General features: G+C 47.7%; 1 protein-coding gene across 1 annotated transcript in view; it reads right to left on the bottom strand.

The window, feature by feature from the left end:
* Positions 1–24,162, bottom strand: part of DNAH9 (dynein axonemal heavy chain 9) — a 325,725-nt gene that overhangs the window by 299,943 nt on the left and 1,620 nt on the right. The window contains exons 2-6 of the mRNA XM_072730369.1: positions 16,856–17,052; positions 14,333–14,491; positions 13,000–13,130; positions 7,790–8,001; positions 6,093–6,326 (exon numbers count right to left, since the gene is read on the bottom strand). Coding sequence (XP_072586470.1) covers positions 6,093–6,326; positions 7,790–8,001; positions 13,000–13,130; positions 14,333–14,491; positions 16,856–17,052 — 933 coding nt within the window. The remainder of the gene's footprint in view (positions 1–6,092; positions 6,327–7,789; positions 8,002–12,999; positions 13,131–14,332; positions 14,492–16,855; positions 17,053–24,162) is intronic.

Genomic DNA, 24,162 nt, shown 5'->3' with positions numbered 1-24,162 from the left:
CTTCAGCCTCTTTCCGGGTTCTTGGATAAATAATAAAATATAACAACATTATTTGCATGATTGGTGGCTTTACTTCCAATTTTTAAAAAAATCAATTTCAAACGGAACAGGCTGTCCGGTTCTAAAAGGACAGCTATCTTAGGGCATATTGATGGAAAGTGGGTCCTCCAAATAGTTCTGAGGACAAACCAAGAGGTAGACACCAACATTCCCAGCAACCACTCCTGCTGAGAAAAGTCCCGTGCAGGGTTCTTTTGCAAGAGTCAGCAGCACCAGACACCATGTGGACAGCTGGGGGACGGTGGGCAATTACTTGACATTTCTGTGTTGGGTTTCTTCACCCGTAACAGGATAATAACAGCGGGAGAGAAGTAAGTGAAATAAGTCAGTGCTGGCTTAGGATTTAGGCCAGTGCCTGGCACACACCTAATATGCAATAAGTGTGGATTACTGTCACTGTAGTCGTTGATGTGCAGTGTCCCGGCCGTGCTCAGAATGCAGTGTCCCGGCCGTGCTCAGAATTAAGTGACAGGTGGACCCTCCCAAGTCCCCAGAAGCCACTTCATCGGACAGGAGTCCTCCTTGCTAACAGGACAGACTGGGTTTCTCTCTCACGAGGACCCACCTATCTGAAAGCACAGAACCTGCAAATCGACTTTCTCCACATTACAACTTCCCATCTAGGCGTGTATGTCTTTAACAGGAGAGAAGAAAATAATCATGACCTTTGGGTGGTTTTGGCAAGCATTTGGTGTGGACCCTCGGGAGTGGGGGTAGGAGGCCTTCTACCCTGAGAGAGTCTGAAGGGCAGGTAGAGGGAACACTACGTCACAATGCAGAAGACCCAGGGGGTCCTGGTTCCGTTCCAGGAAATCCTTGCTGCCAGGGGCCACCACCAAGGGCTGACCCATCAGCCTAGTGAAAGCCTGCCCGACTCCTTTCTATTGCTGGGACACCAAGTCCAGCAACAGTGACAGAGGCACCAGGAAGTGCGAAGTGGGGCTGGTTTGCCCATGTTGCTAGGAGGGCCCCTTGCAGCCTGGGGCAGCCCATCTGACCTTTGTGGTCGGCTATGCTCAGGGTCAGGCAGGAGAAAAGAGGAGAGAACCAGCCAGGGGGAAGGAAGACACACACCCAGACTGGCGGTCTTATCTCTGACAGTGGGAAATGGGGCAATCTTCACTTAAAAACCCGTTTCGACTTCATATACATGGAGGAAAACAGAAATGAATTTGATTTAAATGAAATTGACTTAAATAGTAAATCAAATCATTCAAAAAGTGTTTAGTTGTAATCAGTGTGATAGGAGAAAGGGATTTGTGCGGTGGAATGTCACCTGGGTACTTATCTTTCCTAATTCCGTGGAAGTCAATTTCAGTTTTTGAAGCAAAGACTCTCTAACCACGTTAAAAGACAGATGCATCTCGATATGCGTGATTACATCGGAAAACGAGATTGTGTTTTGTGGCACTGTTTTATCCTCAGGAATACTTGAAGCATGGTCTTGGGGCCCCAGAGGTACCACGGTACCTTCAGACCCTGGAAGAATACTCAACGCTGAAGAAATATTTGTTGAATGAAAAACTAGGGACACCTGGGTGGCTCAGGGGTTGAGTGTCTGCCTTTGCCTCAGGGCATGACCCCTGGGATTGAGTCCCACATCGGGCTCCCTGCATGGAGCCTGCTTCTCCCTCTGCCTGTGTCTCTGCCTCTCTCTCTGTGTGTATCTCGTGAATAAATAAATAAAATCTTTAAGAAGAGAAAAAGAAAAACTATACAATCTGTAAGTTTGCACTGAGCTACAGCACTTCCAGGGGAAGATGACAGGTGGGCAGAGAACCTATGAACCAACAACTCAGGAGCAATTGGAAAAAATAAGAAAAATTAGACAAGAGAAGAGCATTCATTACATAGCACAATGGAACTGTGCTTTTAAATGTTTGAAGGGCCTGGATCGAGTGCAAGGCAGAAGCTAGCATGGTCCTAGGTGGCGGGCACAAACCAGGCAAAAGAGGGGACAGGGCGAAAAAGTGGATTTGACCTCAATTTGTAGATTGCATCTTGTATTTGATCACATTGAGTTATACGAAATGGCAACGTCATGAGGTTCCACCTAAGAAAGCAGCACGTCTAACACCTAGAAATGCCTAACTGTAGAATGGGCGTTGAGATAGGTAGTGAACTCTCCATCAGGGCACGGATTTTAGTAGAAGTCAAACATCAGAGGCACTGTAGAGCAGGTTCCTGCCTGAATCAGGCGGAAAGTTGCCTCCCAACTGTCGAAACAGATTCGTCGTAACGATAGCAACTACAGCTTTCTTTTTTTTTTCATTTAATAGCTTTTTTAATAATAAATTTATTTTTTATTGGTGTTCAATTTACCAACATACAGAATGTGGTTTATGTATACAGCTTTGATTCTTAACATGATTTGAATGTCAGTTCCTTTCGTTGTTTATCTAGAGGTCCTCACAACACAGATCAAAGGCCATTAAGGCCCATGTGAGGCTTCAATGACATTGAAGAAATATCCATTTTTGCTCTTCAGGCCAGTAGACACATAAAGTTCACAAGCTTGGGACCAAGGGCCCAAAGGCCCTGGGCCCCACCACCCTGGTCTGCCATTTCCCAGCTACATGTAAAGCAAGACACTTTGCCTTCCTAAATAAACCTTCCTTCCACGTGCGTGCATACCACGTGGTGGGCTACCACCTGACTAGCCCTGGGCCACCGCGTGTCACAGCAAATGTGCTGGTGTGGCTTCAATACGTGGGGGCCACTGTCATGATTTATCATCACGCTGATGTCACTAGAACAGGTTGGTGGGCAGGAGAGGTCTAACGGCTGGATAGACAGCTGCCCCCTCCCAGCCGGATCCCCCAAAGAGCCTAGGGTCCCAGGCAGGCGGCTGGCAGACTGGGTCCCATTCCTAGGAACAACTGAGCAAAGCTGAATAGGGGGGAGGGGGAGGGCTCCATCTGTGCTGTGGCCTGTGAGGCGTGGAGTCAACCGTGGGGATGATGACCAACCCCGCAAACACAGGCCCGTTTTGGAAGGAGAGGTCACGCCACCCGATCTTAAAAGAAATGTCTTCAGAATTCATTAAGGGAGAGCACAAAGCAGGCATTCATAGAGGAGAATCTCAAAAGGTCGTTGGGTAAAAGTCTGTTTTCTTTACCTTTCGACAGTGGCTGACCTTCTGCGGCTAATGGTCTCCTGCGCGGTCCCAGGCTTGGGCCTGGCTGAAAGGGAAGCCGCCCCAATTAGGCTGGGGATGAAGGCAGGCGGCAGAGGGCTGCAGATGGTAAAAGGAGCGAGGAAACTCGGTGCATATTAGGTCAGCTGATTACCTCTCTCCCTGCTAATCACCTCGCATAAAGCCTCAGCAGGAAATCATTTTGTCTCCAAGTGAATCACAGCTTTACAGCAATTTTATAATGAAAGAAATGAGGGTTCTCTCCAAGCTGCTTAGGACATTGCTCGGAAGGAAGAGGCTGCAGGCAGAAACACAAACAGGGGGTCTGCGGCATCTCCGTGGCCACGGCACAAAAATGAAATGTGTGGAGGGTGTGTGTGTGGGGGGGGCGTGCATGCTATATGTGGGAGCATGTATGCACATGGTGTATGTGTGAGTTTGGGGTGTGTATGCACGTGATATGTATGGATACAGTGTGAGCGTGTATATGCATGGGGGTGAGTGTTTGGGGTATGTGCATGTATTGTGGTGTGTATGCACATGGTGTGTGTGTGGGGGGGGGCATGAGTGTGCACTGGAGCACCCAACAGGAAGGTACAGTGAGGGACGGAATCAAGAGGCAGCTGAACCCCTCTTTAGCTCTTTGAATTTTGACTGTTCCAATTGCAAAGCTGGCATATACTTTTGGGATTCCCTTAGGAAGTCCTAAAGTCAAATAAATAAGGCCCTCTCATGGAAGGGGGGTTATAATTTGACCCAAATGACTTATTTAGAAAAAAAGATGTGGGGATCAGGTGGTAGAAATAGGGTCCCAAAGGGCAGAATCAAGCGAATGAGGGCAGAAGAAAAGCACAAGATCAGTCTGAAACCCTCTCAACACAAGGAAGGAAGCAGGACAGAGGGACAGGGACCTTCAGACTCCCTGCTGGAAAGACAACATGCCCCTGGCTACAAATCCCAACCACAGCTCCCTGCACGGTGTGACTGGGCAAGTGAATTTATGCGTCACACTTGGTGAGGGCATTGGTACTTAGCTCTGGCTGGAGGTAGGCTGCCAAACATGTTAGTTCTTGATTTTCCTATTCTTCCCTTCCCTCCCCTAGGGTTGGCTCTATAAGAGATCTGCTGTATCTGGCGAGGGGGAGGAGGGAGAGGAGGGGGAGCAAGGGGAGTAGAGGGAGGAGGAAGGGGAGGAGGCAAAGGGGGAGGAAGGGAGGAGAAGGGGGGAAAGGGAGGGGAGGAGAAGGGGGGTTGGATGGTAATCTGAGAACACAATCATTCTGTGCTCAGACCTGCAGACTCCGCTCAGCAACTTCCAGCCCTGCAGCCCCGTCCTCGCCCTGCCCCCACTCTTGCTTTAGCAGGTGCCCAGAGGGAAGAGTCCATCTGCACAATAAAACTTTCTCGTGCAAAAGAGCGAAGAGAAAAGCAGTACAAATCAGAGGGGGAAAAATCCAAGGGAACCATGGAGGGGAAAAGCCAGCCCTTTTACAACATAACCCTGGACATAGCCACACAGAATGGTGAGGGTACGGATGTCATTTTACTAATGCAGCCTCGTGTTATTTGTTCATTGCCGCCACCAATGTCTCGGTGGCCACATATTAGAACGGCAAGACGAAGAAGGTGAGATTTCTGCTAATTCTTGCTGGAGAGGAGCAGATTAATCCCATTTCAAACAGGGATTGATCACAGAAATACATGGGGCCACATGAAATATACTCCCAGAAGAAAAATAGCCCCGCAGCCTCTGCACTGAGCCGAGTAGGGGAGCAATGGGGGAGCCAGAGGGCAAGGGGATGCGTCAGAGCTAGCATTCTGGAAATGGAGATGAGAAACAGGGAGGAGGAGAGGAAATGCTAAGGCAGGGTAGGGGCAGCCATAGGAAAAGGAATAAAAATACGGGCTGAATACAGAGGTGAGGAAAACAAAACAGTAAGAATTAAAAAGAGGAAGGCAAGAAAGAAAAGAAAGGAAAGAAAGAAAGAAAGAAAGAAAGAAAGAAAGAAAGAAAGAAAGAAAGAAGAGAGAAGGGGAAGGGGGAGAGGTAGGAAGAAAGGATGAAGACAGAGGAGGTGGGATCTGACCTGAGAGTGGGGAGGTAAGCCAGAGCCAAGGACAGGAGACGGGGAGAGAAAGGGAAGAAGGACGTGATGTGGTGACATTCAAGCCATCCTCTAGTTAAACTGGGGCAACTGCTTTGTATGCATCCGTGCCCTTGATTCAGAAAGCAGGAGCAGCCTTGTGAGGGTAATGACTCCGGAGAGACTGGAGGCCAGCACTGCTTGTGTTTACCGACGCCCAGCAGATTAGATGCCCTAATGTTAGACTAGCTGTCTATATGCAAAGTCACATCATTAGCATGTGTGCCCGGGGCCAAGGCCCTGCCCGCAGTCCTGAGAGCCTGTGCAAGGGGGTGGTGGCCCTGATTCCACCTTGGTGGCCTGGGACCGGGCACACCTGGACCGAACAGCAGGGGGAGTGGTTGCCCCAGAGAGGAAGGGATGAGAAGAGGGGACATTTGGGCAAACCTAGAGGTCAATCGTTGTACTCCCCAGGATCTGGCAAAGGATTGAAAGGGTGCCTCTTGTAAGATCGGCTTCTGGCTTTCTCGATTATTCCATTTTCTCTGTCTCCATGCCCTCCCCCGCTCCTTTCTGTGGAGAAGTCCTACTGGAGTTTCAAAATTTATTTCCTCGTGTGCTCCCCACTTTCTCAGAGCCCCTCTGGGGTAGGGAGCCCCTCTTTCCTCCTCTACCAGGTCACACACAGATTTCACTTTTATCGTGGCATTTAATAGAAACCCCCTACCCAGTGACATTTCCTGATTCAGTGTCTGTCCACCCCCGGGTCTCCCCCATTCATCCCCCTCATTGCTTACTCCCACAGCACCCACCTGCACCACGACCAGCCGCCCCAGGAAGCCATCCAATCGCACAAAGACCAAAGCCGACTGGAAATCCCACTCCTGGACTTCCTGGTTCTCTTTAAAGTAAGTATGCAGATTCTCCCTCCTGTCCTGGAACACCTGCTTGAAGAAGTTTAACGTGTCCATCGCCACTTGCAGTTTTCTCTGGCTCTCCTCCACCTCGCCTCTCAGGAGGCCCTCTGGGCTGAGATAATTAGACGCCTACAGAGCAAACAGATTATGGGCGTTTAGCAGGCATGGGTGCAGGACACCCTACGATTTCTGTCCATCCCACCCCTTCCCCCCCAACTCCAAACTGAAAAATTGTCCAAGCAGCACTTTTCAGAAGCATACTGTAGGAAACCCCTGAATTCGCCCTCAGTTCCACAGGTGGGCTGGGACCTGGGCTTGAGCTGAACTGTCCAGGACTGGCCCGGAGGTGACCTTGGTTGGGCCGGCTGGGGCTGGGTATGCATTCTTTCTACAGTAAAGTAATTCAAAAGCAAGAATTCTTTGAACCTGTCCCCAAGAGCCTTGACCCTAGGAGGTTATGAAGCTGAAGCTTCACGGCAGCTGCCGTCACCACCACAGGTCGGGCAGAAATAACACATCCTGGTGACATTACCTGAGGCCTTCCTGTCAGCCAGGGTGGAGCCAGCCCTACTTTGGGCTTTTGAGGTACACAAACCCATAAGTTATCTTTTTGCTGTTGCTACTTTGGGTTGGATTTTCTTATCCTTTCATCCATAAGAGTCTTGGATGGAAGACTTGGCTGGAAGACACGCAGTGATGGAAGGGTGCTGGTCTAGGAGTCACACAGCTGGTTTGGGTGATCCTTGGTGACTCAGTTAACCTCCTCGAGCCTTAGCTCACATCTTTAAATATTAATAATGAATTAATAAGGCTCTCCCTGCCCATCTCACAGGGTTCATCTGAAAGTGGCCAAGATCTTGAATGTCACAGGCTACAATGTGCTCTAATAGAGGTTAGTTGTTACCAATCACTCTTTATATATGTTCATTGTTTTCTGAGGGTCACAGCTTCTTAGAGGTAATTGAAGCTAATTTAGGAGGCAGATTCCCCCAAGCCTCACTAAGGTCCCTAGTTCTGTTTACAGATAGACCCCTTGAGGTTTATGCTGTGCTGGCTGGAGTTGCAACAGAGTCCCTAAAAAGGAGGAGGGTGAAGTGTGTGGTCCAAGAAGCTGTCTCTGTGTAGCTCACAGTCACAGACTAGCACGTGGAGGGCATGAGCACATTGGTTGCAGCCAGCCAGCTTTTGAGATAGGTCCTCTTCTTTTTTGCCATTACACAGAGCAGATCAGTAACCTGCCCAGGCACACACAGCTAACAGGTGGTGATGCAGAATTTGGCACCAAGGACGCCTGGCCCTAGAGGCAGCATTCTTACCTATTGGGCTTTGCCACCGACCGTGGGCACAGATCACAGAGGTTGAAACCCACCACACCCATCCTTTGCCTGACCCTGGGTCGTGGGCAAAGGGGAAAGGAAGACTGGTCTTCCCACGTATTCCTGCATCATTGAAAATGTCTTTGTGGCTTATTGGCAGTGACGGTAAAATAACTGAAGTGTGAGAATCCTTTGGACCATCATTATTTCCCTGCCCTGAAAAAATTACGAACCCTACCCCCTGGGGAAGGCTGCCAGGAGTCCCAGATGCCTGACCTGCTGGATGAGGAGGTTGCAGATCTCTTGAAGCAGCACGGTGAGCCGCCCCGGAGAGCGGTAGGACGCGCATGTAGCCCAGATGAGACAGACCACGTGGAGCAGAGGCTGCAGCCGTGGCTTCACCTCGGGAAACTCCAGGCTCTCGAGGATCTCCAGGTGGTGCGAGAGTGGCATCAGGTGTATTCGGATGTCCTGGGCCTCTGCCAGGGCTGGGACGAATGGCAGGGGGTCACCCTCCCTGCTTGGGGCTCATACCCACCCAGTGGAGCCCTGGTGCCTGGGAACAAAGGATCTGTGGAGCAGTGGCTATGATTTCTGGGCGGCTGAAATAATGGTCCTAGAAGCATCTCTTACAAAAGTCCTGCATCTGGACTTCTGCTTGGCTCTGCTAGCTCCAGTCAGGTGCCCGATGTGCAGAAGATCCTCTGCTGCTGCTAGGTCCGAGACCACGAAGTAGGTGACGAAGGACAAGCATTAGAGTCAGGAAGACCTGCCTTCAAATGCTGCCCCTACCATTTCCCTGTGGCAGGACCTCAGGGCATGTTCAACCTCTCTAACCTCAGAAATAGGCTGAACAGGGGCACCTGGGTGGCTCAATGGTTGAGTGTCTGCCTTTGGCTCAGGTTATAATCCCAGGGTCCTGGGATCGAGTTCCGCATCGAGCTCCCTGCAGGGAGCCTGCTTCTCCCTCTGCCTGTGTCTCTGCATCTCTCTCTGTGTGTCTCTCATGAATAAATAAATAAAATCTTAAAAAAAATAGGCTGAACACTAATTTAAAGAGTTCTCTTGAAGGTGAACAGAATCCGTAGGCAGCTAGCATGGTGCCTGGACCAGAGCAGGTAACGTCTCTGACAAACATTTGCTAATAAAGTATCTCACTGATGAGCCCATAGTGAGGAGCAGTCACAGGGAACAGAGAGAGAGCACGGGCTGGTTACGGCAAGGTTCTACTGGTTTTCAAGCCAGGAAAAATCTGCTACCATTTCCTTTGAACACAGCCAAGGAGAAAAGAGGTGCTTTTTATAAGTTACTGTGTGGGGGGCCGAGAGGGGAAAGCGGGAACCCCAGGTGTGCTGGGGACTCATTCTGCATATCAATGGAGAGGAAGCAAAACTGATCTGGAGGGAGACACATATGAAGGCTGGTTCTTTCCTGGGCAGATAATCAGGCACTATCCCATGAGACCAGATGGTCTTAGGTTACAGCATGTGGATGAAGCTCCGTGTTCATCCTAAAGGACACTCAAAATATGCGCTGTCTCGTTTCAACACGCCAGGCATTGTGTTGCTCACTAGACATTGCAAACATTGTGTGGTAGCGTCATCACTCCCACTTTATAAGTAAAGGGATCAGGGGCGCCTGGTGGCTCAGCCGGTTAAGTGTCCAACTCTTGGTTTCAGCTCAGGTCATGATCCTCGGGGGTTGTGCGATTGAACCCCCCGCACCAAGCTCCCTGCTCAGCGGGGAATCTGCTTCTTCGTCTCCCTCTGCCTCTGCCCCCTCCACTTGTGTGTGTGTCTCTCTCTCTCCCTCTCTCTCTCTCCCCCTCTCAAATAAATATTTTTTAAAAATGAAGAAATCGAAACCTATGTGAGTCGGCCAGTCCTAAAAGCAAGATGACCCCAGGTTTACGGGGTTAAACCCCAGCTTAATGGCTATGGGGCTCGCTCCACCAGGAACTTGGGATGTGTACATTTGTATTTTCTATCCCAAATGGGAAGTCGTATGCGAATCAAGTTTTTGAAAGTCAGAAAGCATGCTGAATGATGGGGGAGTGGTGAGAACACCCAGACCACTGTGTGGGGGTGGAGGATACACAGCTCCAGCAGCTGTTAATGGGCAGGTGCTGTGAGAAAGGAGGCCAAGGACATTGGGCCAGAGAAGCCTTCTCTTTATGACACTTTTTTAAAAAAAGCAAACCCTCCTTTAATCATATAAATAGGCATTCCCCTGATTTTTAAAGACACAGTATTTAGGACGCCTGGGTGGCTCAGTGGTTGATCGTCTGTCTTTGACTCAGGCCATGATCCCGGGGTCCTGGGATCGAGTCGCACATTGGGCTCCCTGCAGGAAGTCTGCTTCCCCCTCTGCCTGTCTCTCTCTCTCTCTCATGAATAAATAAATAAAATCTTTAAAAAGAAATAAAAAAAATAAAGACACAGTGGTTGAGGGCTGGCTCACCCAGTCCAGGGTGCTATCTCAAACTGGCTCCTAAGGCAGGTGAAAAAAGACATGAACAAAGTTAAGGTCCCACTTCTTAAAAACTATAAATATGAACAGCCAGTTGCATGGGGATGCCAAGTGCCTTGCTGGTCATTCGTCGACAACAGGCTCTTTGGGGACAAAAGCCTTTATGACATGTAGCATTTGCCAGTTTCTGGGATATAGATATTGCCAATCTTCCCACCAGGTCTGATTTCTAGCTACCAAGTGGACTTTTCTGAGCGTTGGGAGTGGGAAGTTGGTAAAAGTTGCATACAGCAGGCTCTCACAAAAAACTGCAGGCCAGTCCCAGCTGGCTCCTGCCCACCACTGGACACTGACCTACACATGTTGATTGGCAGCCAGGCTGTACTATGCCAGCCCTGCCCCCTGGGGTCCAGCAGGTCCGTCTCATGCAGGGACCTATTGCTTCTCTGTGGCCCAAGGGTCTTTACTGCCTGATTCACTTCTAACCATCTTGTTCCCACACTGTTTCCTCCACCTTTTTGAACCTCCTTCTTTCCTTCCCACTGTTCTCCAATTCATGCCCACCAATCCAGGACTATATCTTTTCCTCTCCCTCTCTCCAGTCCACCAGTGAGCCAAACAACTACCCTGATCATGACCAATACGAGTAACACACATAGTGGGTCTTTCTAGGATCGAGAGAGACAGATGCTCTGAAATTAAATTAGAGATGAGAAGATCAATTACCAGCCTCTAAAATCTTTTTAAAAGCAATTTTAAGTTGTTATTTTTAAGTCTGCACCTACCCTGAGGTCAAGAGTCGCAAGGGCCACCAACTGAGCCTGCCAGGTGCCCCTCTAAGATCTTTTTATTCTCAAGAAACCTCATCAAAATTTATTTTTTTTTAAAAAAAAGATTTTATATATTTATTCATTAGAGACACACAAAGAGAGGCAGAGACACAGGCAGAGGGAGAAGCAGGCTCCCTGCAGGGAGCCCAATGCGGGACTCGATACCAGGACCCTGAGATCACGCCCTGATCCAAAGGCAGAAGCTCAACCACTGAGCCACCCAGGTGCCCCATCCCAGCAAAATTTCGAACCAAGCCTTTGCCTAACTCCTGTAATCAAAATTCATTTGGGGCACCTGGGTGGCTCAGTCATTTAAGCATCTGACTCTTGACTCTTGGTTTCAGCTCAAGGTCATGATCTGAAGGTCATGAGATTAAGCCCCCCACATCTGGCTCTGTGCTCAGCAAGGAGTCTGTTTGAGATTCTCTCTCTTTCCCTCTGCCCCTCTGCCCTGCTAGCTCTTGCTCTTTCTCTCTCTCAAAAAAAAAAATTCCTTTCCTTGCCTCATCAGAATTCAGTTATACATTTCAAGGATTTCTAATTTTACTGTAGTGTTCATCTGTTATTATTATTATGGTATTGTTTTTTTCTCATTTCTATCATAACCAGCATAAGACTCTACTGCAAAGAGCTTTCTGAAGTCCTCCAGGGAAACCAAATCTTTTATGACTATCAATCAATGAAAATGATTACAGTCTAATCTATTAATGTGAAAAATATATTCGGGGTTCTAAATAACCAACTCGCAAATATACTTTCCCTGCATGAAGCTTTATTTCAGAGCTTCACATTCCAGCCATCTGCATGACTCCTTTATGACAGGTGTCATGCCTGCACATCCCATAATATTACTTACTTTGTGCTTCTAAGTTGACTCACATTTTAACCTGAATAAAATCATACAATGTGAAGACTTCAAATCACTACCCTGAATGGAAAGCAGGTAATATCACTTGCCAAAAACAGTCACCCTTTAACACAGTTTTAAAATATACCTGTCCATACGTCTCTCGCAGCCATCTGTCACACCAGTAGTGGTTCACACACACTTTTGGGGACACCTGTCCCATTTGAGCTGACTTATAAATTAGGAAAAACTGTTGGCTTTCCTTTGGGGCACAAAATCTCCCAGTGAAGCAATAAACAGGGACCCTAAGAGGGATTTGGTGGAGCCATGCCTATGATAATGTCTTAGACCCAAAAGGACCTCGAAGACTAGCCTGTTATGCAGATCACCTCTGTTGTTCAGGACACATCAGGAACCCCACCTGGAACCTTTATTTCTACAGCTGAGGGGTTTCCAAGCCCCACGCCACGACAAAGAGATGGTGGGGCAGGGGACCCACCAATGGGCTCTGGATGCAGGACACACCCCTCTTTCACAGAGCAAATGTACCTTGATTAGTTTTCTATTTTGAACTTACATGGAAGATTGTACTGTGAGAAAGAGTTCTGATAGGGAAAAAATGTTCGAAAAATCACTGTTTGGATTAAGCTTAAATTCCATGACATCGCAAACATCTTCAAAAGCACATTCTGACCTCCAATGCCAAGGGCTGGAGGAAGTTTGATAGGAGAAGGGAAAGAAACAAAGTGCACGGACAAGGGGAGAGGGGCGAGGGAGCCCTGGAAAAAATTTACCTACTTCTAATTATAGACTTTGTTGGCTTTGCAATTTTGACAAGGGGCTGATCTTGTCTGGGGCTCTGACGGCCAGGAAGATTGCAGTCCCATCCAAAAGCAGGAAGAGAAAAAGCAGAATGGAGCTAGAAATGGAACGGAGACTTCTCGAGGAGCTAGGACTAGAGGGGCCCAAATTCTGGAAGTGAGACTCCAGCGTGCATGGGGACAGCACACTACAGTCAATAAGGTGCTTCCACTATCTCATCCCACAGCAGCGCAGGGACACCTGTGTGGGAAGTGTGAGCACCACAGCCATGGTTACACGCTAATGCCCAGAGAGGTTAGGTGACTTTGCCAAGGTCACAAAGCACTGGCAATGCAAACTGAGTCCAAGGTAGCTGCTTTCCTGTTTCCAGACTTGGCGTTCCTGCCACCAAGCTATATGGTGTCAGGTTGGCCAGTTTGAAGAACCGTGAGCTGTGGAAATCAGAGAGAGCAGATAATGCAGCACTCCATGAGAAATTCGACTCCAATGTATTTATGAACATACTTGCTGGTTCTCACCTGCTTGGACGTCTCTGAACATGGCTTGGAAAGCTGCAAAGTAGCTGCTCTGAAGCTTGTCCAGGAGCCTGGCCATGCCCCTCACTTCTATCATTCTCAGTTGATTATAAATGTATTCCAGATCCTCAGACCTACAACACCATGGAGAAGGGTGAGTCCAGATGGACCTCTGGGAACCCGGGGCATGCCGTGATGACAGAGACACTCAGACAGAGAGAGCCCTGCTTCCAGCTGCTTCCACAGAAGCTGGCTCCAGAGCCATGGAGGAGGGCATCTGTTCCCAGAACAGTGAGGGCAAAACCTGAATTGGGAAGGTTTGAGCAGGTTCAAAGGGGCAGCTCCAGGAGGTAGCAGGTAGCAGAACCCTGTTCTGACCATCTGGTGGTGCAGGAGGGTGGCAGCTGGAAGTCATTAGCTCTTGCAGTAAGGTGCAGGGTGGGATGAGAGAGGTGTCAGAACACAGCTGCTGGAGATGGACCCGTAGCGGGTCAGAAGAATGGTCAGAGATGGGACCAGAGGATGGGGCATCTGGGCATGGTCCTATGACACGGACTCTCTCCATTCAACATGCAGCACGATGATAAATAGAAGAGTGGAAGCAAGGGAGAGGAAGACCAGAATCAATGGTCGGGCCTTTCTGGAATCCTGTGGGTCTGGGACACTGGGGGGGATGGGCTTTCCAGCCCTGCTAGTGATCGCCAGGGATTCAGGAAAGGCCATTCTGCTGGCAGCCCACTGCCAAGTCCCCTCTCTTCCTCTGGATCCTGACAAAAAGCGTGTGCACACAGCTTTGACTGGTCCAAGGAGGAGGGAGCAGATGAGCAGAAGCAAACCATGAAAGGGAGTTCATTAATTTTACATTGGGTTGGGCAGCCCAGGTGGCTCAGCGGTTTAGCACCACCTTCAGCCCAGGGTGTGAGCCTGGAGACCAGGATCCAGTCCCACGTCAGGCTCCCTGCATGGAGCCTACTTCTCCCTCTGCCTGTGTCTGTTCCTCTCTCTCTCTCTGTCTCTCTCTCTGTCTCTCTGTGTCTCATGAATAAATAAAATCTTAAAAAAAAAATTTTTTTTTAAAGTTTACATCGGGTTGAAGGAGCCTTTGAGGAAATAGCTCAAGAAAGGAGGGAAGTCTATTGAAACCCAGGGGAAGTGTGCATCCTCCAGGGCACAGGAAACCCATATTGACCTAAACAGTCAAGGCTGCCTACCCACTCCAGGGGGGACAAGGGGCACCTGGGGGTGGGACCAGATCAGGGGCTGCCCCTTACCCCCCACCTCAGGCCACTGGTCCTCTGTAAGACAGCTACACCCCAGGATCTGAGCATGCGCCTACCTGCTCTTCCAGAATTCCAACTCCACCTTAGGGGTGGGGCTCTCCCCTTGCAGAAGTGCCTGGGCCGACTCTCTCTTGAGCACCACTTGGACTTGGCGGCTCCACTGAATCACGGCCGACTCAAGGGTGTAGATGATGGACTTATCTGTGCAATCCAAGCTGTGAAAGACAATGAATCTCCTAGGATACTGGAAATAACTCCAGGTGTCCCCCAAACAAAAGTCCAAGGCTTTAAAAAATCGGTGGGAAATCTGACCTAGTCTGGGTATTCTCAACTTTTATTGGTTGACAGCCTCTAATGTGGGGGTCATAAAAAAAAATTTGGATCCTCTCTCATCAGATGTGTATACATGATTATTTCAAGGTTTGAGAATTCACCAATATCTTGGAGTCTAATCCAACTGGGCCTTTCTGTCAGTGCAGGAATACACTGGACTGCAGCACTTGGGTGGCTCTGTGGTTGAGCATGTCTTCAGCTCAGGGTATGATCCTGGAGTTCTGGGATCGAGTCCCACATTGGGCTCCCTGCAGGGAGCCTGCTTCTCCCTCTGCCTATGTCTCTGCCTCTCTCTGTGTGTCTCTTATGAATAAATAAATAAAATCTTAAAAAAAAAAAAAAAAAAAGGAATAGGGCAGCCTGGGTGGCTCAGCGGTTTGGCGCCACCTTCAGCCCAAGGTGTGATCCTGGGGACCCAGGATCGGGTCCCACATCTGGCTCCCTCCATGGAGCCTGCTTCTCTCTCTGCCTGTATCGCTCATGAATGAATAAATAAATAAAATCTTTTTTAAAATGCTTTTTTAAAAAAGGAATACACTGGACAGAAAATATTCGGGTGACCATCCACCCCTTGCTTGAGTGTCACCAATGTCAGCCAGCTTCCTACTTGATAAAGCAACGCGATCCTTAGTAGATCAACTCATCCTAGGAGAAAGCTGGTCTCCACACTGAGCCACATTGACCTGAGCCACATTGACCTCTCTGCCAATTCCCTCACTGGGTCTTAGTTCTGCCTTTTTCTTTGCATCCCTTAGTTTTTGCAGCAAGAGGAGGTAGGCTCCATCCTCCACGAGGCACAGAATCAGCTGTCTGCAGCCCATGGGTGATTTCATTATATCCTCACTTTTCCAGAAGGCGGGGGAGTCAGCATTCCCCCTCATAGAGCTTTTCAAAAATCACTACGTGAAGAAACCTCGAGGTGTTTCAGAAGGGATTAAACATCCAGAACGCATTTTGGTGGTCTTTCCACAAAGCCTTCATGGACAGCTGTTCATGCCAAGAACCCAAGACACAAGTGACCCAGAAAGAGAATCTATCACCCGCATTTTCATGCCAGATACCCACCTTCACTTAATTTAATTAAATTCATATTTGCTGAGCGATGATACAGCAGAAGCGATTATGGAAGGTATTGAGAGGAGAAGATACCGCCCTGAAATAACGATCCAGCCTTCTGGGAAATTATCAAATTTGAACAAAGCGAGACCAACCCAGTAATGATTATATACACATACACGCTGAATGTTATTATGTTAAAATATAAAAGGAACAGGAAAAGGGTAATTTGAATTTATTTATTTCAAAAATTGAATATTTTTATTAAACCGTGTTACGTTTTCTAGTTAACTGGGAAATTGCTTCAAATTATATATGTAGCAAATTACTTCCAATAGCGAAAACTCATTATAAAGTACACTGGCATCCCATGCGTTACTTTTTCCTCAAGATCCAATCACAGCCCCTGAAAATATAAGTGATGACAGTAATACATTTGCAAAATACTGGCAATAGGGCCGACTGTGCTCATGCAGGAAGGTGACCTATTGCCACAGACGCACAGATGTGCTGGAAAGAAGATTAATTTATAATTATATATATACATATATATAAAATTTAGATAATACAGGCTGGTTTCAAAGAAAAGGAAAAACAAATCTCTATGGGACAGAAATAAAGCTATCTCCTCCCCTAAAAGGAGAAGAGGCTGGGGTTTTAATGCCTACCCAGGTGCAGGAGACATGGACTTCAAGTCTTGACAAAGCCAGATTTGTTTCTATTTGGGAAAAAAAATCCCCAAGACCTGATGGAAATCTCCAGCTGCTGGGGGAACAGGGTGTGGAATCTCAGAGTTAGTTCTGTGACATTATGTGCTGCGTAAATGCTGGGAAGAGGCACGACCGTCTCCCAGGCTGGACCTGGGTCTTTGCCAAGGATGAGACACTGTCCTGATAAGCAAAATAGTGAAATCAGTGTGGCTGCTCTCGGGCCTGAAATACTTCTGTGCAGAAAAAAAGGCCACGTTGCCATGATAGCCTTCAGACACTTTGGGCAGGGGGACCGGGGCAAGTGTGGTAATCTGCAAAAAACACAGTCTGGGGATGTTGGCAGACAGAGCAGACAGTGGGCTTGTATGTGGAACAATTCTAGGTGTGGAGACGGGAACAGAAAAGTCATAAAGGAAACATGGAGATAAACCAGCATCTCCCCGTCTCAGAGGCCCAGATGGCCGGGCTGGCGCTACTTACATGGTCCCGCTGGGAGAAGCCTCAAACTCCAGTTTTGCTGCGCCCAGTGGGAGAGGAAGCAAAGTTTTCCCCTTCACTTGCTCGAGGATAACCAGGAGGTCACACTGGAGGCTGTGGGCGTGCCGCTGGACATCCTGACGGAGCACGTGGGGCCAGTCCAGGTGATTCTTCTCATTGGCCAGAATGGGGATAACCACCTGAGACAGAGGTGCATGGGCAACAAGGGTGGGCATCCTTCTTCTGACACCTTAATGAAAGACTATTGAGATAGGCCCAGATGGGGATGCCTGGGTGGCTCAGTGGTTGAGCATCTGCCTTTGGCTTGGGACATGATCCCTGGGGTCCTGAGATCGAGTCCCCCATCGGGCTCCCTGCAGGGAGCCTGTTTCTCCCTCTGCCTGTGTCTCTGCCTCTCTCTCTGTGTCTCTCATGAATGAATTAAAAAGAAAAAATCTTAAAAAGAAGAAAAGAAAGAAAGGCCCAGAAACCATTTTGCAGGCCCCCGTGCTGTGGGGCCTACTATTTAAAATATATATATATATTTTATTTTATTATTTATTCATGAGAGACACAGAGAGACAGGGAGGCAGAGACACAGGCAGAGGAGAAGCAGGCTCCACTAAGGGATCCTGACATGGGACTTGATCCCAGAACTCCAGGATCACTCCCTGGGTCGAAGGCAGGCGCCAAACCGCTGAGCCACCCAGGGATCCCCTGTGGGGCCTACTATTAAGAACCAACAGGATGTAGTGCCTTGATATCTGGTAAAATGACAGGGTCCCTGCCAGCCAGTGGACTGCCTCACACAAGCTGATCCCATCTTCCCACAGGAGCCAGTGCACTTCCACCCTCTGGATTCCACCAAGCTCATCACCCAAAGCTTCTGATGGTTAACTGCATTCCCAAGTGCATCCCCCGAGTGACATAGCACCCTCCTCTGTGCTGTGGCTATGTGTGACTTATAAACTGCTGTCAGCCTACTGTGTCCAGCGTGGTGTGCTCAGCTACCTCCAGAACTCTTCGGAGGGAGCCCCTCCCTCATTTTCAGGGTGAATAAAAGGGATTGAAACCATCGCAGGGGCTGGAGGCAAAGTATAGAACAAATGTAAGTAAGGATGCCTATCTGTCACCAGGTGGTATGACGGGGCATCCTACCTATAGGGCAAACACTAGTTGATTTTGGTCATCTGGTATGGTTCTTCTGGGTTTTGTTTTTGTTTTTGTTTTTGTTTTTTTGGTGGGTTGGGGAAGTACTCATTTCTAGATCCAGATGGGGGACATGAACAAATCTGAGCCAGTGAAAGCCAGGCCAAAGTCTGTCATCTGAACTTTTTGGTGAAGAGGACTTTCTCTCTTCTCCTAGTCTGGAACAATTGTGGCCATCTTGCTACCATAGGGACCTTAGAATAGGGTCAATACAGGGAAGGGGCAGTTCCTAGATGGAGAAAGACCAAGTCCTATGACATCATTCGAGCTCTTGAATCAAGCTGCTCTTGAATCTCCTGAGCTACTTTAAATGGAGGTTTTGATCACTTGCCATTCAAAAAGTTGTAGTTAATGTAACTTACTAGGAAATGCTGCCTGTCAAATCTCACAGTTAATGGAAAGAATAGCAGGAAAAAACCCCAGGAAATGTAATAATTGAGTAAATAATGAAAATAAAGACTCATTTGACTGGTTGGGTCCTATATATGACCAAGAAGTCCATGTGGCTACAAAACAGAGCACCTGGACCCAGCAGGGGAAATCTAAGAGGTTGACTCTTGCTTGGTGATTCTGGAAACAATCGCTGAACTGAGAATTTACAAGGACAGGTGGGCAGAGAGTACCAACAAATGAAATGTTACAAATTGAGCTCTACTCATTCGTGATAAGAAAAGATGCTCTCGGACCCAAGGCAGAAGACCTAACAGGAGAGAGAGAATGAAGAATATTCCTAGGATCTCAAAGGCAGGAGCCATTTCTTTAAAAAAAATTATTTATTTGAGAGAGAGAGAGAACGGACATGAGTGGGAGGAGCAAAGGGAGAGGGAGAGAGACTCTCAAGCAGACTCTGTGCTGAGTGCGGAGCCTGACCCTGGGCTTGACCTCGTGACCCTGAGATCATGACCTAAACTGAAACCAAGAGTCAGACACTTAACCAACTGTACCACCCAGGCGCCCCTTATCTGGTCTTTTTATAGCCACCATCCTCTGGAGGTTCTGGCATATAGGAAGAAAAAGTGGGAAGTGGGCTCAGAATGGATTTTTGAGGGCTTTGAGTGGTAGAAAAATAATGAATATGAACTATTTCTGAGACAAAAAGGTACTCATTCATTTATTCAATGAGTATTTGTTGAGCATCTACCGTGTGTTGGTGGTGCTCTAGGTGCTGTGAAGGTATATCAGTGAAGAAAACAGATAAGGATTCCTGATCTCACAAAGTTTATATTTTAGGGGAGAGTCAATAAACAAAACATTCTGCAAAAATAAAGTAAAAAGGTTATGCCTGGGTGGCTCAGTGGTTGAACGTCTGCCTTTGGCTCAGGTTGTGATTCCGGAGTCCTGGAATTGAGTCCCACATCAGGCTCCCCCCACAGGGAGCCTGCTTCTCCCTCTGCCAATGTTTCTGCCTCTCTCCGTGTTTCTCATGAAAACAAATAAGTAAAATGTTTCAAAAATATTTTTAAAAAGAAATAAATAAAGCAGGTAAGGAGGACCAAGAGTGTGGGCTGGACCGATTATAATGATAAATCAAGTGACAAGTAACATTTAAACAAAGATGGGAGGATAGGGAGAGTGCTATGCAGATCCTTGGGGGAAGTATATTGTAGATAGAAGGAACAGCCAGTGCAAAGGCTGTGAGGTGGGAGCCCTGCCTAGTGTGATCAAGGAGTACCAGGGAGGTTCATGAAACTGGAACTGGGTGAGCAAAAAGAGTAGAGGTCAGTAAAAGGGGACAAGACCACATGCAGCCTTGTCTATGGGATTTTGATTTTTTACTCGCAGATGAATGGAAATCACTTTGCGGTTCTGAGCAAAGGGAGAGAAATGGTCGGACACATTTTTTAGTAGAAGTGCTCCAGCTGATGTGCTAAGAATAGACTGGAGGGGGGCAAAAGTGAAAAGGGGGATGGGTTGGCAAGTCCATGCTATAATACAAGGACAATGGTTTGGCACCTAGGGGAATGGAGGAGATAGTAAGAGAGGGTTTGGTTCTACATACATTTTGAAGGCTCGGCCAATCGGATTCTTTTTTTTTTTTTTAAGATTTTATTTATTTATTCATGAGAGACACAGAGAGAGAGGCAGAGACACAGGCTGAGGGAGAAGCAGGCTCCATGCAGGGAGCCTGATGTGGGACTTGATCCTGGACTCTGGGATCACACCCTGGGCTGAAGGCAGGCGCTTAACCGCTAAGCCACCTAGGCATCCCTCCAATCAGTTTCTTAATGGATCGGCTGTGGGGTTGTGAGAGCAAAAAGAGGCATCAGGATGACTCCCAGGTTTGGGGCTTGAGGAAGAATGGAGCTGCCATGAACTCATGTGGGGAAGAACTGGGTAGAGTACATTCTTGAAGGGAGACCAGGAATGTGTTTTTGACACATTAGGATTTGATGCATCTGTTGGACTTCTAAATGGAGACATTGAGTAGGTAGTTGGGATTTCAGAGAAGCAAAGGCTGGAGATGACAAATGCCGTAGATGTCAGATACAGATGGTCTGTGAAACTCTGCAGGTGAATGAGCACTCCCAAGGAACTGAGGTCACATAGAGAAGGCAGGGTGTCCAAGGAGTGAGCCCAAGGGCTCTCCAAGGTGAGGGAGTTGGGAGGAAGAGGGAGTACCATCAATGGAAAGGAGGAAACCCAGAAGACTGGCGTCCTGAAAACCAAGTGAAGAAAGGGACTTCTAGGAGGAGTGGGTCATCACAAGCCCTGCTGAATGCTGTTCACAGGTCAAACAGGAAGAGGACTAGTAAAGGGTCATGCCATTTAGTCAAGTGGAAGTCACTGGCAATGCTGACAAGGTCTTTACTTTCTCTTCCATGCAATGTGGGGGTGACTGTCAGCTAAAACAGGAAAGGAAGGGGGCACAACAGGAACAGACACATGTTCTAGACATTTTGCTGTAGAGGGGGTCACAGGAATGGGATGATGGCTGGTGGGAGGATCGGGATTTACCTAGTAGAAAAGGAAAAAAAAAAGAATATAGGAGTGAGGAAAGAATTGTTGGTATGATCTCTTTAAGGAGGTCAGAACAGACGGGATTCAGAGCCACAGTGGCAGTTTTAAGTCTTGAGGTTGCCATCAGATGACAGCAGACAGTCCACCTGTAGCAATGGATGGGATGGCAGAGCAGGATGAGTATGGATATTTGGCAGATGGGATGCAGGGAAGCATTTATGGAAGTTTTCTTCTATTATTTCTATTTTTAAAATCCAAGTAAGAAGCAAAAATGTCAGAGTGAGGCAGATAGAAATTTTGGACATTTGAGGGGGAAGAAAAGAAAGTGTGTAAAAGTGATCTAGAAAAGCAAGAAAATAATTGGAAGTTTGAGGTGTCAGCTGGGAAGCATAAAAGGCCTATTACAGGTTCAGGGTCATGAATTTTAAGTGGAGTATGTTGGTTTTTCTCAGCCCCACTGACTTCACGGATGCGGGTATATGGAACAGACAGAGGGTTGGCTTTCATCAGAAGTACGGTTTTGCCAAATGAATATGACAAAACAAGCAGAGGCCAGTGAGTCAGAAGCTTAGGCAAGGGAACGATGATGATGCACCCAAGCTGGGTGGGGGAAAGCGCATGGGTACTGAGTCAGACAGCGGGAAGGTGGCAGGATGGATGGATAGAGACCCCAGCAGGGATTGCAGTAGTGGGTCGTTGTGGGGAGTGAGCTGAAAGATGAGAGTAGTGGTCAGAGAAAGAGGTGGGTGAAATTGGATCACAAGGGAGGGGGTTAGTAATATAAGGTCTGGGAATGGCCACAGGAAGGGTTGGGGAAGGGAGGGAGGGGGACAAGATCGCCAGGGGAGGAAGGTTCAAGGATCCCAGAGGCCTGCTTATTGGAAGGATCATTCATGCATCTACTGAAGTCGCCATGTGTTAAGGCAGGAGAGATGTTGGAAAGAGTCACTATGAGCCGGGGGCAGTGTCATCAGTGTATGACACAGCAATGAGGGGACAGGGTGACTTCGTCTGGTGACATATGATCCAAACTGAGGTTTTTCAACATGAATCTAGAAGCAGTAAGGGGGAGCGAGGACACCTGTCCCAGCTCCAGGCTCAGAGATGGATGGAAGGGCTGGGGGGAAATATAGTTCTCCTCCAGGGAGAGCAGGGATAGGCAAGATGATGAGGATGGGTCAAAGAAGTGAGGACACTTTCAAATAGGAAGTCAAGTGACAATAATTCCTGTCCCTTAGGGCATGCCTACAACCTAGTACACTATTGCAGGTGTCCTAATATATAATTTCTAAATTTCATGACACTCCTGCAAGATAGACCCTGACCCCAGAGGTCACATGACACATGCATTTTACAGAACCAGGATTCAAACCCAGGCCCATCAGATCCCACGTCCCATGCTCCCTCTCTAAATACACAGAATTTCAAAATAGTATCCAAGTCTCAGAGCTCAAAGAAAGTAACCTGGCAGCAGTGAGTGGTGTGGCTGGGAGGACGAAGACAGGCAGCAGGGAACTACTTACTAAGTTCTGTCAATTCCGAGAAACATTTCTTGGATGCATTTTTTTTTTTTTAAGACCCTGTACTAGGGTAACAAAATGATGCTGAAATTTATAGCTTTCTTCCTCTCGCTAACATCAACCACCACCACCCCCAACAGCGGAGGGCTTTTCTCAGCCATGTGGGCTCCTCTGGCTTGAGTGTCACTCTGCGGGGTGTGGGAGGAAGAGGGGAGCATGCAGCCAGGGGCCAGGCTGGTCCACAGAGAGGGGAGAGTGGGCAGGAAGGAGAGGGTAGGAGGGGCTTAGGGGATGGGAGGTGAACAGGGAACTGAAACAGTACAGGATCAGCTTCTGGATGTGTAAGGAAGTAGATGGGATATGCTGCTACAGGCTTTGAGAAATGCTAAGGCCTGAAGCTATTCCAAAAATAATTTTTGGGGTCCCTGGATGGTTCAGTCAGTTGAGCATCTGACTCTTGGTTTCAGCTCAGATCATAATCCCAGGGTCCTGGGATTGAGTCCTGCATTGGGCTCCATGCTCAGAGGGAGTCTGTTTGAAATTCTCTCTAAAATAAATAAATCTTAAAAAAAATATAAGTGTACCGTGTACCTCAGCTTCCTAGTTTCTCAGGCCTGTGGATTACTCTGTTAATGAATGCTCCTTCCTTCTTTCCATCCTCCCTCTCTTTTTAGCAGAAATGGTAGCATACTAGACTATAGTGCTGCACCTTAAAAAAAAAATTATCTTAAATGGCAGCACTATTTACAACAGCCAAGAGGTGAAAGCAACCTACACATCCATCCATGAATGAGTGGATAAAGAAAGGGCGGTGTATATGTACAGTGGAATAGTACTCAGCCTTAAGAAGGAAAATAATTCTGTCACATGCTACAATCGTGAATGAACCTCGAGGACATCATGCTAAATGAAATAAGGCAGTTACAATAAGACACATATTGCATGATTCCATTTATATGAGGTATGCAGAGCTATCGAGTTCATAGGAACAGAAAGTGGAATCATGGGTGCTGGGGCCTCAGGAAAGGCAGAGTGAGGGAATTGTTTGGTGGGTATAGACTAAGTCATGCAGGATGGTGGGAGTTCCTGGGGATTTGCTGACCAACAGTGTGTGTGGTTGGATATATTGTACTGTACACTTGGAAATTATTGGGAGAGTGAATTTTATCTCCTGTGGGTTTTTATTTGCCACAATAAATACAAATTAACTTAAGAACTCGTTCCATAGCAATCATTCCTTTTAACTATAGATAGACCCTAATTCATTCACCCAGTCCTCGATAGATAAACATTTAATTTGTTTCCAGTCTCTTTTGATACACCCATGAAAATTCTGGAGCACTTGACAGTTTGAACTATTTCAAAATTACTTTGGCTTGCTGGATACATTTCCTTGGTGGGACACAACTCTGAGATGGGCCCGCTGTCCCCGACACGTACTAAGTGTAGTTCCACACCCAAACCTTTGTGCAATCTGCTCCCAGTGCCTTGAAAGTTACCTTGATGTCTATGTCCCCTGATCCTTCCTCTTGTTCAGGAGCCGGTTCAACACTGGCTCTCCAACCACACACATGTCTCTCCTCTGAATACAATGGCACTTCCTTCTATCATCATCATTCATGC

The sequence above is a fragment of the Vulpes vulpes genome, chromosome 12 (genome assembly GCF_048418805.1).
Source record: "Vulpes vulpes isolate BD-2025 chromosome 12, VulVul3, whole genome shotgun sequence".
In the NCBI taxonomy this organism is placed as follows: Eukaryota; Metazoa; Chordata; class Mammalia; order Carnivora; family Canidae; genus Vulpes; species Vulpes vulpes.
This window is presented reverse-complemented; position numbering and strand designations above follow the sequence as displayed.